Source organism: Sorex fumeus, unplaced genomic scaffold, assembly GCF_029834395.1.
Source record: "Sorex fumeus unplaced genomic scaffold, SorFum_2.1 ptg000064l, whole genome shotgun sequence".
Lineage (NCBI taxonomy): Eukaryota > Metazoa > Chordata > Mammalia > Eulipotyphla > Soricidae > Sorex > Sorex fumeus.
The window spans coordinates 4578804-4592622 of record NW_026606121.1 but is presented as its reverse complement, the minus strand read 5'-3'; the positions used below and the strand labels follow the sequence as shown (position 1 = coordinate 4592622).

Genomic DNA, 13819 nt, shown 5'->3' with positions numbered 1-13819 from the left:
GTGTCCCTCTCTCATCAGAAAGCCAACCATCCACAGCCCCCGCTTGCTGGTCCACCTGCTGCTGTGCCCAGCCTTCAGGGGTGTCTGACAACCATGGCCACAAGGCCGGTCCCCCAGTATTTGTCGAGGGAATGAACTCCTCATACTGATTGGTCATTCCAGGCTGGAGACACTAGGCAGCCACACAGAACACACAGAGCAGGATACCATGGGTGGGGACAAATGTCTCTTACTCAGCACAGGGGAAAAGACTGACCCCTGCAACTCTGCCCTCCCTGGGCATCTCCCCTCCCCCAATAGTCCCATCACAGAGGATGCCAGCTGTTCTGTACCTCCTTGATAAGGACCACATGAGCCCACCCCCAGCATCTACCCACAGTGTGGCCAGGTGATAAGTACCAGGTGAGGGGACAGACAGGACACTGGGCACTTTCAGGCAGTGGCTGCCAATGGAGGATATAGGGGCGCTCCTTCCTGGCTTTCTCCTCTGCTGGCCAAAGACAGAGACCCTGTCACCCTGGACTGGTCACCTCCAAACCTCTGCCACATGAAGGAGGCAGATGATCGTCATTGCTGTCCTGGGTCCTTCTGAGACACATGACAGACACTGCACTCTGAGCATCTCCTACAGACAGCAGCAGCCACAGTCCATGGAGATCAGAGCTGACTCCTGGCTTTGTGCTCAGGGCCACTAGCATCTCCTACAGACAGCAGCAGCCACAGTCCATGGAGATCAGGGCTGACTCCTGGCTTTGTGCTCAGGGCCATAAAATGCCAGAGATGGCACCTGGGTGGGCCATATGCAAGGCAAATGTCCTACTTAACCCCTCAAAAGCTTCCTCTTAAGAAATGTGCATACCAAGTACAGATCACTACGTTCTCTTGGGATGTGACTGGGTCCTGGTTCCACCCTGGCACCACAGTCCCACAACCTTCCCAGAGCAGAAGTTCATGCCTGCTGTCAGACTTGCAAAGGAGAACTGGGCACTGTCTTACCTCAGAGCTGACCCAAAAAGCAAGTCTGAGAATCTGAGAGCCCTGACAATATGCACACTCCCTGTGGGGAGTTGATAGTGCAGCTTCTGGACCAGGGTGATTCTCCCTGCAGCCCGGCTGTCCCAGCAATCACTCCTAGTCAGCAAGGCTCCCTTGCTGAGGGGTCTTTTCCTCTTTAAACATCACTCTCACCTGGTTCCAAGACAGCAGCATCCATACATACCATCTGCCTCTGCAGAATCTGCAATACTGCCCAGACCACCGGCCTTTTCTGGAAGTTTCTGGTAATGTTGGGGAAACCTGATTCTTTAAGATGACAGAGGAGGGGCCAGATCGACAGTACAGCAAATAAGGTGCTAGGCCAATCCAGGTTGAATCCCTAGCACCTCATGTCCCCTAAGCACCGCCAGGAATAATTCCTGAGTCCAGGGAGTAAGACCGAAGCATCGCTGGGTGTGGCCCAAACACCAAAGGAGGGAAAAAGATGACAGAGGAAACAAATCACTATAAAAGGCAGTTATTTGACTTCTACAAACAAGAACACAGTGCCAGCAACTCAACTTGCTCCTCTGAAACAAGCTCGGCGTCCTGCTTCCAGGCCCCAAAGACAGAGGATGTGTCCATGGGGTATGGTGTCCTCTGCCGTGCTGGACCAAAACCAGGATAGAAGAGTCAGGTGTCTGCGGGGACTTTCATCACACCATTGTCAGAGTCACTCCCGGTAGGCTCGGGCCTTGGGGGGCCAGAGAGCATTCCCAGGCCCCTGCACATATAAGGTAAATGCTTCCACTTTAACTACACCCCAACCCTGATATTCCCATGAAGCAAGGTAAAATGTCTGAGGAGATGGGCTGGAGAGACAGGACGGGGTCAAGGCACCTACTTTGTACTTGGTCAGCAGGTTAGATTCCCTAAGCAACCCCTGGCAGTGATCCTTAAGCACAGATGAGTCCTGAGTACCATGGTGTGGCTCACAAACCAAGGCGGAGGAGAGGTCACCTCTGGGCATGTCCCCAGTGTGGGCACCAGGAAGTGGGGTGAGGACTCTCACGAGGTACCAGGCCCCCAGGCTCGGTTAACTCTCCCCTGAAAGAGGAGAAGCCCTCATCTCCAGGCTGGGCACACTGTGTGAGAAGGGCTGCACGGTCCAGGGCACAAATGTAAAGCAAACACTGGCTCTGTCCACTCATGCGGATTTTCCCAGAAACGAGGCAAGCCCAGCCCTTGGCCTCTAGTCCCACCTGTCCCTGTGGGCTGCAGTAGCCCCACACACAGCAGACTGGGCATGTGTGAAGGATGAATTCATGGAGGAACGAGGTGGCCCACAGCAATGACCTAGAAGCTGGACCATTCCACGCCCATCGCCACATCTGAACCAGTGTGGAGCTGGGCGCACTGGGCGAAGTCCCTCCGGGTTTTCAACATGACACCAGGAGAGTGGCACAGGAGCCCTGATGTGCACATATCCAGGAACAGCTGCCTGATGGCGGGGCTTGAGCTTAGGTGTGTGCCCAATGTCCCCGGGGCGGACCTGCCTTCCTGTATGTGAGAGCAGATGGAGTCTGTGTTGGAGGTGAGTCAGAAAGAAAGCAAATAAGGCCAAAGACCCCCAAATTTCAGTCTATACATATATGTCCTAAGGGCGTCTCCACGAAGTAAAACTAAGATTCTAAACTCTCATTCCTGGAATGAGGTGAGTCCAGAGGGGAGTAGCGGGAAGGGCCTGTGGCCTTCTGGCATTGCTGCGAAACATTCAGGCTGGCCGACAGGTCCCACGTGAGCTGCAGAGCCATGTAAAGAAGCATGAGTTTCCTGACATGAGCCCGGCCTCGGCTCCTTAATTCACACTCACATCTACCTGTTCCTTCTCCCCTGGACCCTTTGGCATTTGGCTCAAGTGAAATGGCCAACCCACCCCATCTGGGACTGCTCGGCAGCAATGGTCACCTGTCGTCTTTACAGAGCATGAAGGAAAAGCCAGTGAGTCTGAAAGGGTCCCGGAGCCTGGGAAGAGGTCACTCACCAGCTGAAATTCACTCCTGCGGCTGAAAGCTTCCCTGATGCCCGAGTCCCGCCAGAGTGCGCTCAAGGCAGGCACGTATAGCTGGAAGGTGGCCGGCTCCACGGGCAGGCCTGCTTTGTTCTCGAAGGCCATCAGGAACATCCCATGCTTCTCATTTTCAGAATACTGCCAAGGAATACCGAGCTTGTCACGTGCATCAACAAGAACCCTTGAGCCCTAGGAAACAAGAGATAAAAAAGTATTAATGGGGCTCTGAAGGCTGAGTCAGGAGTAAGGCCAGGGAAACAGCCGATCCTGCGGTGTGCCCCTCGGGCTCCGGCATGCTTGCTAGCAGCTTGGCCAGCATGGCTGGCCGTCTAACATGCACCTCAGACACGATGGCTCCGAACAGCTGCCCCTGTCCCACTTGTACTCAGGAAAGGCCTGCAGGGCCACCTTTGGATGCAGGAGGACGAGGTAACACATCCAGCAGAGCAGACTGGGAAGCACACTGGGCAGCAAGGGAAACTAGGCAGAAAGCCTTCTTCGGGTGGAGCCTGGCGGAACAGCATGGGGCTCAGAGTGACCCTGGCCCCACCTGCGCCGAGCACAACCTCAGCATCTCTGCTGACCCTAAACAGGTGAATGCCACGGATAGGTGGTGTGGCAGAGTAAGAACGCACCCCCAATCCCCCCAGCCTCCCAGGCTAGCACCAAGCCTGAGCCCTGAGTGCACTAGCTAGGGTCAGCAGTGATAGGGGCCGGGGGCGGGGGGAAGGGAGGCGTACAAATTCGGCAACCGGAGGACGAGTACAACCACAGCCTCAGTTCAGGAAACTGACAGCTCTCTCACCAAAACACAACAGCTGTTCCAACTGAGGGACAACACACGGACACACGGATCCAGATGGCGGCCGGAGTGGAATGGTCGCCCCTGGTGGGTGGGCCGGGTCAGCCTATACCCATTGTGTAGCTGAGGAGAAGTGATCTTGCATTCTTTGGCCTGTTTCCTCACTGTTAAAAATAAGGTCTGTGCACGTGCCCTGTTCTGCCTCCCAGACGGGCAACAGGAAGGAGCAGGGTCTGAGGAAATGGGAAGGATGCAGGAAGGTCAGCCTGGAAGCGCTGACTCAGCGTGGCCAGCACCTCTGCGCCATTTCCTCAGGGCCCACTGACCACCTGCCACAAGCACAGGGCAGAGCCCATCCCCACACAGACACACCACAGCTGCCCCAGCTCTGACCATTGCATGGCCACACTGCCTGCCTGTCCCCGAATACCAAACGGAATAGCTGCTCCTCGCCTCCAGCATTGCTTCCTAGGTACTAGCAGTGGACATGCAGAAGCTGGAGTTAAAAAGGCAATGGATCAGCAGACAGAGCAAAGGTGAACCAGAACCAGAGAGCTGCAGACAGCAGCAGAAGGAGGCCCCCATGTAGTCCCTGTCACTGCACAGTCCCCTGAGCACTCGACCAGCAGGAGCAACCTCTGTCACTGCATGGTCCCCTGGGCAACCCCAGAAGCAACCCCTGTCATTGCATGGTCCCCCGAGCACCCCCAGGTGCAACCCCTGTCACTGCATGGTCCCCTGGGCAACCCCAGGGGCAACTTCTGTCACTGTATGGTCCCCTGGGCAACCCCAGGAGCAACTCTTGAGCAGTGAGTCAGGTGTAGCCCTGAACATCAGTGGGTGTGTTCTAAAACACAAACCAAAACACACACAAAAAGGGAAAAAGGTCTAACTTTGAAAATATACACATAGGTACTGACTGAGAACTACAAAACATTGATGAAACAAAGCAAAGACGGTCTTACCAGTGGAGAGATTTACTCTGCGCATGGAATGAGACAGACAATTCAGAAAGGAGATGACATTTCTCCACACCGTTAAACAGACCTAACTGTTCTCTAACATGGTTTCTACAGAATCTAGACAAGATCTGGAGTGACTACAAACCACCCGCATGGCTCAGCTTGGGGTCCAGCGATGGGTACCATGCTGGCCCTGTGTCTAACACCCGCGAAGTGACTGGAGCACCTCAGTCGACAGCCAAACTCGCAGTTGGGTGGATTCCAGCAGCGCTGTGCTACCTGCACCGGATCAAAGGCTGGTGCCTGGTTTGCCGGGTCACAGACCACTGCTAAGGCTGTCTGCACACAGAGAAAATCACAAGTGACACTGTTCTAGGGCTTCCCTGCACAAACACAGACCGAGTTCTAAACTTAATATGAACAAAACTCAAGAGCAGCTAAGGAAAGTTACGTGGAGTAGGGACACAACATGATTTCAGACTAGCTGTGAGAATGAAGACAGCGCTGGGGAAGGACCAAACACTGAGCAAGAGGTGATGTGAAGTGGCTGGAGATATCTCTACTCAACACGGAATGTGAAGCACACAGTGGGTAGGGTACTGGCCTCGCATGCAGCTGACCCAGGTCCAATTCCTGCCACCACAGATGGAACCCCAAGTCCTACCAGGTACGATCCCTGAGTACTGCCAGGTGTGGAACCCCACCCTAAAATCTGGAGTTTTGTAACGATCCAGAAGTGATACGGTGGGGTTGGGGGTGTGTGTGCTGCTGTGGCAGAACAGTCTCAGGAGCTAGAGCAACTGGACAGCCACAGGCCCTGTGAAAAAAATAAAGGACCTTTCCCTTACACAGATTCAAAAGATAAAACCAGGCCCAGGAGAATGCCTCAGGCCCTCTGTAGAGGTGTAGTTCCCAGACACGTGGGAGGTGAACACAATGCTTAAATGAAAGGTATCAGTTATTCAGATGTTACCAAAAACAAAACAAAATAAAATCTACTTGTTCTGCAAAGACCCCTTTAAAGAGGCTAAAAAGACACGCTATGAACTGGGAGAAAGACAATTTGCCTACTGCAAACCCGATGAGAGACTTCTATTCAGAGTATTTAAAAGCTGCACTCAAGGAAGCTAGACCATGAAGGAAAAATTGGCCGAGGCTGGGAAGAGCTGTTTCTAAACCCAGCAAGCACATCAGAGAACAGAGAAGCAGGGAGACAAAGTGGCTCAAGCAGCTCCCTAGGAAATGGAGAGAGGACAAAGCCAGGAGAAACAGCAGGGCCGAACCACAAGGTGGTAAGGGGGTTAAATGGTTGAGGGTGGGCCACTCGGGACCCCAATAGGCCCATTTTTTAAAGACTGAACATATAAGCGGCTATTCGAGCAAGTGGTGCTACCTCTGTCCTGTGCTTTCGTCTGAGAGAAATGAAGATGCTCATGGCATTACAACAGCCTAACCTAGAACCAGTCCACACATCCTTCCTTCCACAGACCTGTCACTGCGTGGTCAATCTGTGGGTATCAGGCCGTGGGCCCTATCTCAGCAATAAAAAGGGACAAATACCACCTTGGAAGATGCACACAAGATTTGATTCAGCTGCTAGAATATTCATGCAAGGACAGAGAGAGGGAGCTGAGGGCATCTGAGGCTGTGGGGGTTGGGGCGGGGTGAGGGAGGGGCAGGAATACCTTGGGCAGCAGGAGGTCAATACGACTGCCAACAGCACCTCACAAGCGTGGGGGGGCGGGTGTCAGTTTGGCATCAGGCCCCGGCTGCAGGTGCTGCTGGGCTCACACGTGGCTCACACCAGCCAAGCCTGGCTCTCACCCGAGCCATTGTTCCAGCACCTTCTGGCCAGGAAGGAGCCAGACTTTCCATGGCAGAACCCAAAGCACTGCGCCCACCAGGCCTTCCCGGGGCCCCCAGCACTGCGCCCACCAGGCCGTCCCTAGTAATTAGGCTACAGGTAGATCTGGCCCATTGAAAAGCAGCCGGTGTTCGCAGCTCATGCTGCCAGCATGCAAGTGTGGAGGTCCCACTCACTTCTCCAGACCAAGGAGGTCCTCCTACTCCTCTTCCCCGGAGCCAAACATTGCCTGCCCTCTTCAGCTTCTCTCATGCAACTGGAAGCTCCTGCCTGCGTGTCTCCCTTGCCTCTCATGAGACTCACGAGGTCAAGAATGGGAACAGCTGCATCTCCATAAATTCTGCGGGCACCCTCGACCATGACTGAGACCAAGGGCGGAAGGGTGGTCTCACAGGATTTTGCTCAGAATGGTGGTCCACTTCAGTCCTTCCCTGCACTAGCCTAAGATAGGTAAGCCAGGGCCTTGATTGTACTTGTGCAGGACAGACAGTGGATGCACCTTTCCTTCCAAAGATGCCTGACCTCACACTGTGACAAGCTCCATTACCGAAAACCCCTTTCCCCTTTCCCAAGCTCCAAAAAAACAAAAAACCAAGAAGATCCTGAAATCTATATACACTGGAAAAGAGACAATTTGCTACTTTCACTAATGGCTGCAAGAAACATAAAATCAGTTTCCTTGACTAAACCACTCATCCTGGAATCCACATCCACTCAAAAAGAAAAAAAGAGACAATTTGCTTGTTTCAATAATGGCTAAAGAAAAGTAGCATGACTTTCAGTAACAATTAACTAAAGCATTTTTTTTCCTTAACCAATACATTTTATTCAGCTACCCAAATAAAAAGTTAAAGTCTTATGCTGTTTGATGACTTCATCTCAAGACTATGAAGCACTTTAAACTTGTTCAAAGAGCACATTTTAAAGACAACTTATAAATCCAGCAATTTAAACTTCTGTCAAGAATAAATTCCCAGTCTGCTGAGGATACAGATGGGCCGGAGTCAGAGGGGTGGTTTGGTTTTGCTGGATGAAAACCAGCGCACACACACAAAAGTAAGTTCTGTGATCTGATTTCAAAATGGATTTTTTTCCACTTAGCCCAAACTGAACCAAATCTTTTTACATTAGTCACAATACCTCTGAAAGCTGAGAAAGGCACAGAATGCTGTAGGTGGAAGGAGCTTTTTCTAGAAGAAAGTCACCTGACACAAATTCCGGAAGTGGGAAGCAGCAAACACACCAGCGGAGCGTCTGCCGCTGTCAACCAAGCACAGACTGGTTGCAGGATCTGCCAGGGCAGAACGAGGCCAGTGGGCAGCTAAGGAGCCTCACGGCTTCTCTCATGGGCCGAGGGAGAGGAGGCCTTGGAAAGAGGAGAGAGGGACAAGGGAGAGGGTCAGCGGGTGCGGGGAGACACACCACAGCCAGCACTGTCCAACCACGTGCCCTCCAAGTTCATCCTCCTCACCCCCCACCCTGGCGCCTGCCAGGATCTCTAGGAAACAAACTCCCGGTTTGTTCAGGCTGCTGCTCCCCACGCCCTGCTCGAGGAAAGCCCCCCCACCCCCCAAATTCCACTTGCAGGGGCAGAGTGGGAGGCAGCAAACCAGGATCCAATATGGTGCTGGTGCTCAGAAGTTCACCGGCGCAGTGGTGCCAGCAGAAGCAGGGAGCCAGGCCAGGACCTGCAGCCCTGACAAGTCTGAGCTCTGAGGGCACAGGGGTGCTGAGTGCTCAGAGTCCCCCCAGGAGAGCCCCCTGCAGCGATGGCACCAAGGGAACCTGAGGCAAAGCCCAGCAGGGCTAGGGAAGATGGCACAGGGGCTACCCTACACCATGCAGTCCCCGAGCCTCACCGGGAGTGACCTGTGAGCACTGTCTGGGTGGCCTCTGGAACAAAGTTCCGAGGGACAGCTGGAGTGTAGAAGAGTGGCAGTGTGAGCAGTGCAGGAGCCCAGGGTCCGTGTCCAGCAGCCAGACACCTTTGGTTTCCCTGGGAGGAAGACACAGGGAGCAGAGAACTTTGGCAGCTCACGCAGGAGTGAGGCCAGGAGCTGCTACACCTGACCCTCCCTTAGAGCCAGGCTGCCTCAGCCCAAAACGTCCAGAGATGTTCCGACACTGACCCTAGCTTGGGACAAGAGGAATCTCCTGCAGAACTAGCAGAGTCGCAAGGACCTCCAGGGATGTTCCAACAGACACTAGCTCGGGACAAGAATTCCCCAAGGAACCAGCAAAACTGCTGGATTGGTTCTTGGTGTTTGGGCCCACTTGGCAGAGCTCAGGGGCTACTCTCAGCTTGGTGCCTGGGGGTCACTCTAAGCATTTCCTGGAGAGGACCATGGCATGCGGGATGGAACCTGCAGGCAAGCCTGTGCTTGGACTGGCCTAGGAAAGCAATCTAAAAAGAAACGTGAGAACGGTCATTTCTGGGGGAAGGCCACCAGCTCTGCTCCCTCCGCTCACGGCATGAGGGGCACACAGAGGGTCCTGCACAGCTGGCTCAGGGGGCTGGGAGGCGTAATGCAATACTGCTGCACAAACTGCACTCGGTACAAGGTGCTGGCTGCCTGCAGGCGGGCACACAAGGCAACTGCTTTACCACTAAGCTACAGGGCGGACCCTTAATTCAGCATTTTCAAAGCTCAAGTCAGGATCAATTTTGTGAAGTGATTTAATAAAAAACTTTTTTAATGAAAAACTTTTTTTTGGAGGACCAGCATGCCATTTCTCTCCAGGAAATGCTTGCAGTGACCCCTGAGCACCATGCTGGAGAAGCCACCAAGTTCTGCCAAGTGGGCCCAAACACCAATTTAATGATTTAATTAAAAAACTGAAATAGAATATAACAGCGGATATCTAAATAACTATAAACAGTAAAAAGGAAGACCTCATAAGACTTGTTATGAAACAACTGTCTACTAATAAAGAGATACAGGTTTTGATGGACACGCGCAGAGTGTGTGCGCTAAGTTCTAGTGGAGACACAAGAACAGATGTATGTGTGCACATAGGTGTGCTGATTCTAGTGGAGACACAGGAACAGATGTGTGTGTGCATGCATGTGCTGAGTTCCAGCAGAGACACAGAAACAGATGTGTGTGTGTGCACGTGTGAGTATGAGTTCCGTGGTAAAGAACATTTTCCTGGTGCATTCCACTCTGAGAGGCCCCCCCCCCCCCAGAGGACCCTTGCAGGGTCTCCTCTAGGCCTCCTGTGCACTTCCCAGTTGTGGTCTCACCAGGGGTTGCACATGTGTAAGCACCACAACTAGAGTGTGAGGTCCAGCGGCCATATATGCAGCTCCTGGCGAGCTGAGAAGTCAGTGTGACAGCCAGTGTGCATGTGTGACAGTCAGCATGCATGTGATAGTCATTGTGACATGTAATGAAGGCTACCAACAATTTCCTTTGATTCCCCAGACTCGCTTTTAATCAGTTTGTCTACTTCACTGAAAATGTCCTCCCATGATGACACCTGAATAGCCATGTCCTCTGACCCAGCCCCAGGAGCAAACACGGGAATTAGCAACTTGTATGTATGAAGCAACTTCGGTGTATATCTCCCTAAGTTAGGAAAACAAAAACCAACTTCAACTGGATGTTGGTCTCCTATACTTCAAATAAGCTTTTATGTAAGTAACCACATATTCTCAAAGTTCTATGAATAATAAAAGAAAAAGTGAGATCCAGCACTGACCCCCCACAGGAAGCTATCATGTTGGGGTTCCTGCAGGAGGAACATTGGAGATGATAAGACTGCCTGGCAGCGAGCCCCTCCTGGCACCAGCAAGACCCAAATGTCATGACTTGCTTCAACATCTTCCTCACTGGAGATTCAGCCACAGGAGGAATCACCATCGAAACTAATAAATTAATATTGGCTCAGACCTTAGGAGCCAGCCAGCTAGTCGTATAATGGGTCTGGAAATCTTTAAGAATCATCCTCTGGGATGTCAAAGAATAAAGCCTGTTGAGAGGAAAAGTTTTAGTTCCAGATGTGCTTGACTTACAAGTGAATGCACTGACCGTCCAATGGAATTAATGTCCTCACATGTGGGTGGCACCTTCGCGGTTAATAAGACACAGACAACCTGCCGCCAACCTTCACAGTGCACGCGTCATGTCTAAAACCAAAGGAGAAGTGCCCAAGACCCCTACACTGGGCCTTCTCCAGGAGACAGGCAGACCAGCCTCACCAAGAAGAGGTTTCAGACAGAGGAATCAACCCCCAGGAGCTTGGTTTTTAGGGTCTGTGGCAAAAGGGAGTAACAACAATAGTAATAATAATTACAATTGTTATTCCTAGCAGTCACTGGCCAAATGGTAAGAAACGGCCGGGAACACTTTTCAAAGGGAAAACAGAGGCCAGCAGGCCAGGGACCTGCAGCCACACGTTCTCCCGCCTGTGAAGTGAGCCAGTGACTCTCTCCCTGACTCCTGTGGGCGGGCAGCACTCCTGTGCACACAGAGGCACGAGCTTTGCTGCAAGGACTGTGCATGAGCACTGGGTCAGGCAAGTGCTCCTTGTCTGCTCACATGCTCCAAAGACACTCTGGCTGCTCAGTGCTGCAGACATGAACACAGCCCTGCTCAGCAGGCATGCCTGAGGCCCTGGGTTCGATCCCCCAACACTGCAAGAGAAAGAAAAGAAACCATAAAAAAAAAACCCAAACTAACCAAAGCCCCCAAAGCCTCATGTTCCCTCCTGAGCCCTTGGCCAACTGAAGCACCAATAATGAATTAAGTGTCAAGTCATCACCACAGCTCCACCAGGAGCATCCAGGAGGCAGTAAGCAAGAGCTGATGTCATGTTCTGTACCGCTCCGTGCAAGTTAGGCCAGTGAGGTACACACACACCACTGCCAGGGCTCCCACCCAACCAAACCCGGCCAGCGGTGACGACTGTACGCCCCCGACCCCCACCTCCTGGGGGTGTTTCTGCACCCTGCGCCCTACTCCAGCAGACAGGCTCACTTCATCCCACTTTCCAGGCTTAGAATGCCCAACTCTGCAGCTGCCCCTGAGGCCTAGCTCTGAGAGTCCCCTCCGCTGCTCACTCCCCTGCCTGCTGGCTTCTACAGTCAGCGGCTGTCTCCTGCCTGCAGCACTCTGAGCGTGTCTGTCCGTTCTTGCACATCTGCCCTGACTGACTGAGAAACCCGCCTCAGGCCTTTGCCCACAGGACAAGATGGCTACATAGTGACCCAGACCACAGTGTCTCGGGAAATGGCCCAAGGAAATAGTCTGCAGAGGCGGGTCAATGACTCGGTGTTGGCTTGGTTCACTAGAGGCCGAAGAGCTTTTCGGAAGACCAGTGGTTAGAGGTGTTCTACAAAGGCAGGCTGCGAACAAAACGAGCCCGCCCGACTCCACCGGAAGAGATGCCTTGACAGTGGGAAGCCAGGCCTGGGCTGCACAGCCAGCATGGCCCTCACCACAAAGGCGCAGCCAGGGGAACCAGGAGGCAGCAGAGAGCCTCACCCTGCAGCCTCACTGCAACCAGGAGAACCCCTAGCCTGACAGGGTCCCTCCAAACACCCCATCCTCCCCTTAGCCAGAGAACCTGTGAAGAGGCAAGCAGGGCAGGGAGCTGTGTGGGGGTTCCCGGTAAACACGGGCAGACTCTTCTCGTAGCGCAGAACCCCAACCTTCATGTTCTTCAAAAGGGAAAAGATCCATTTAATTTAAAAGGTCATCAAAATAAAATGTTGATTTCTTGAGTTCTTTCTGACTGCTTTGGTCCCAAAGCCTTACGACATCCCACAAAGGTAAAGCTGCCTCAAGCTGGTCCCTGGTCAGGGCTGGCCTCCAAGAGGGATGCCCACAGTTCTTGACCACCCTATCTGTCAGTGTGTTGTAGGCTTTATGTAGACCATTTCCCTACCTTTTCACTTAATGCGGGAATTCTGAAGTGGCTGCCAGAGCTGTTCTTCACCTAAGGCTCCAACTTCCCAGTGTCAGGAAGACAGCATGACTGGACAGCATAACAGAGTGCGTGGGAACCAGAAGGGGCAGTGGACTCCGGTCAGCCACTCTGGCCTCTACACCTTAGAGCTAGTCCTGGAGGCTCAAGGAAGGCAGGCAAGAGGGAACATTAGCACCCCAAACAGAGTGGACTCCATTAGGTGGGACTGAAGGCAGCAGGGTCTGGCCCACTCCCTGACCCCACCTGCTCCAGGGATGAGTAACAGTTAAGTTTTTCAGGGACAAGTAGCCACCCACCACCACCTGGCCTTGGAAAAAGTAACCATGTCTCAGGCCCAAATGACACATACACAGATCTGGGGAAGAGGCTTTCCTGGAAGCAGGCGGGGGCAGGCGTCTCATGCTGCTGAGGGAGCAGGAAACTGGGGCAGTTAAAGGAGCAGCCAGTGGTGCGGCTCCAAGGAGTGGAGACAGGCTCTGCAAATGGAGGTCCGAGATCCAACTCCAGCCCTCCACAGCCCCAGCACCTGTGTGTATGGGCCTGGGTCCCCAAGTGCTCCCTATGAAAGAAGTGGACAGTCACATGCTGGTCGTTCCATCAGCTACAAACTTCTGTAGATTCAGAAAAACAAAACTGATCTAGAAGACGCCATGTCAATACTCAGAAGAATTAGGTCCGTTCATTTAAAAACCACTTAGGCAGAATCTGTTACCACGGAGAGGGAAAACCAACTTCAAAATCTGTGACTGGCTGCTAGGCACACAAAATTAACTAAAAAAACAATGAAAAGACATGTACAGACATAATAAAGTACCAACTACATGCTCTTCTATTAAATGATCTTGATGAAGGAATAAAGGGCATGTAACAAAATTACCCAGTGAAAAAGAGAGAGGCAGTTTTAAAGAAGCATGTTCTATAAATACTATTTCTATAATACTATACATTTTAGAAGATAGAGATAAACAAAAATAGTCCCCCCTTTAATTTGAAGTAACTACTCATTACATTTTGGTTAATATCATTATCATGATCTTCTAGTTCACTTTTTTTTTTTTGAGTCACACCAGCGATGCAAAGGGCTCATGCACTCAGGAATTACTCCTGGCTCATGCACTCAGGAATTACTCCTGGCGGTGCTCGGGGGACCACATGGGATGCTGGGAATTGAACCCAGGTCGGCCGCGATTAAGGCAAACACCCTACCTGCTCTG

At 52.4% G+C, this 13819-nt stretch overlaps 1 protein-coding gene across 1 annotated transcript in view; it reads right to left on the bottom strand.

Annotated features, from left to right (window-relative positions):
• Window positions 1–13819, bottom strand: part of GNA12 (G protein subunit alpha 12) — a 46798-nt gene that overhangs the window by 17970 nt on the left and 15009 nt on the right. The window contains exon 2 of the mRNA XM_056128422.1: window positions 3020–3235. Coding sequence (XP_055984397.1) covers window positions 3020–3235 — 216 coding nt within the window. The remainder of the gene's footprint in view (window positions 1–3019; window positions 3236–13819) is intronic.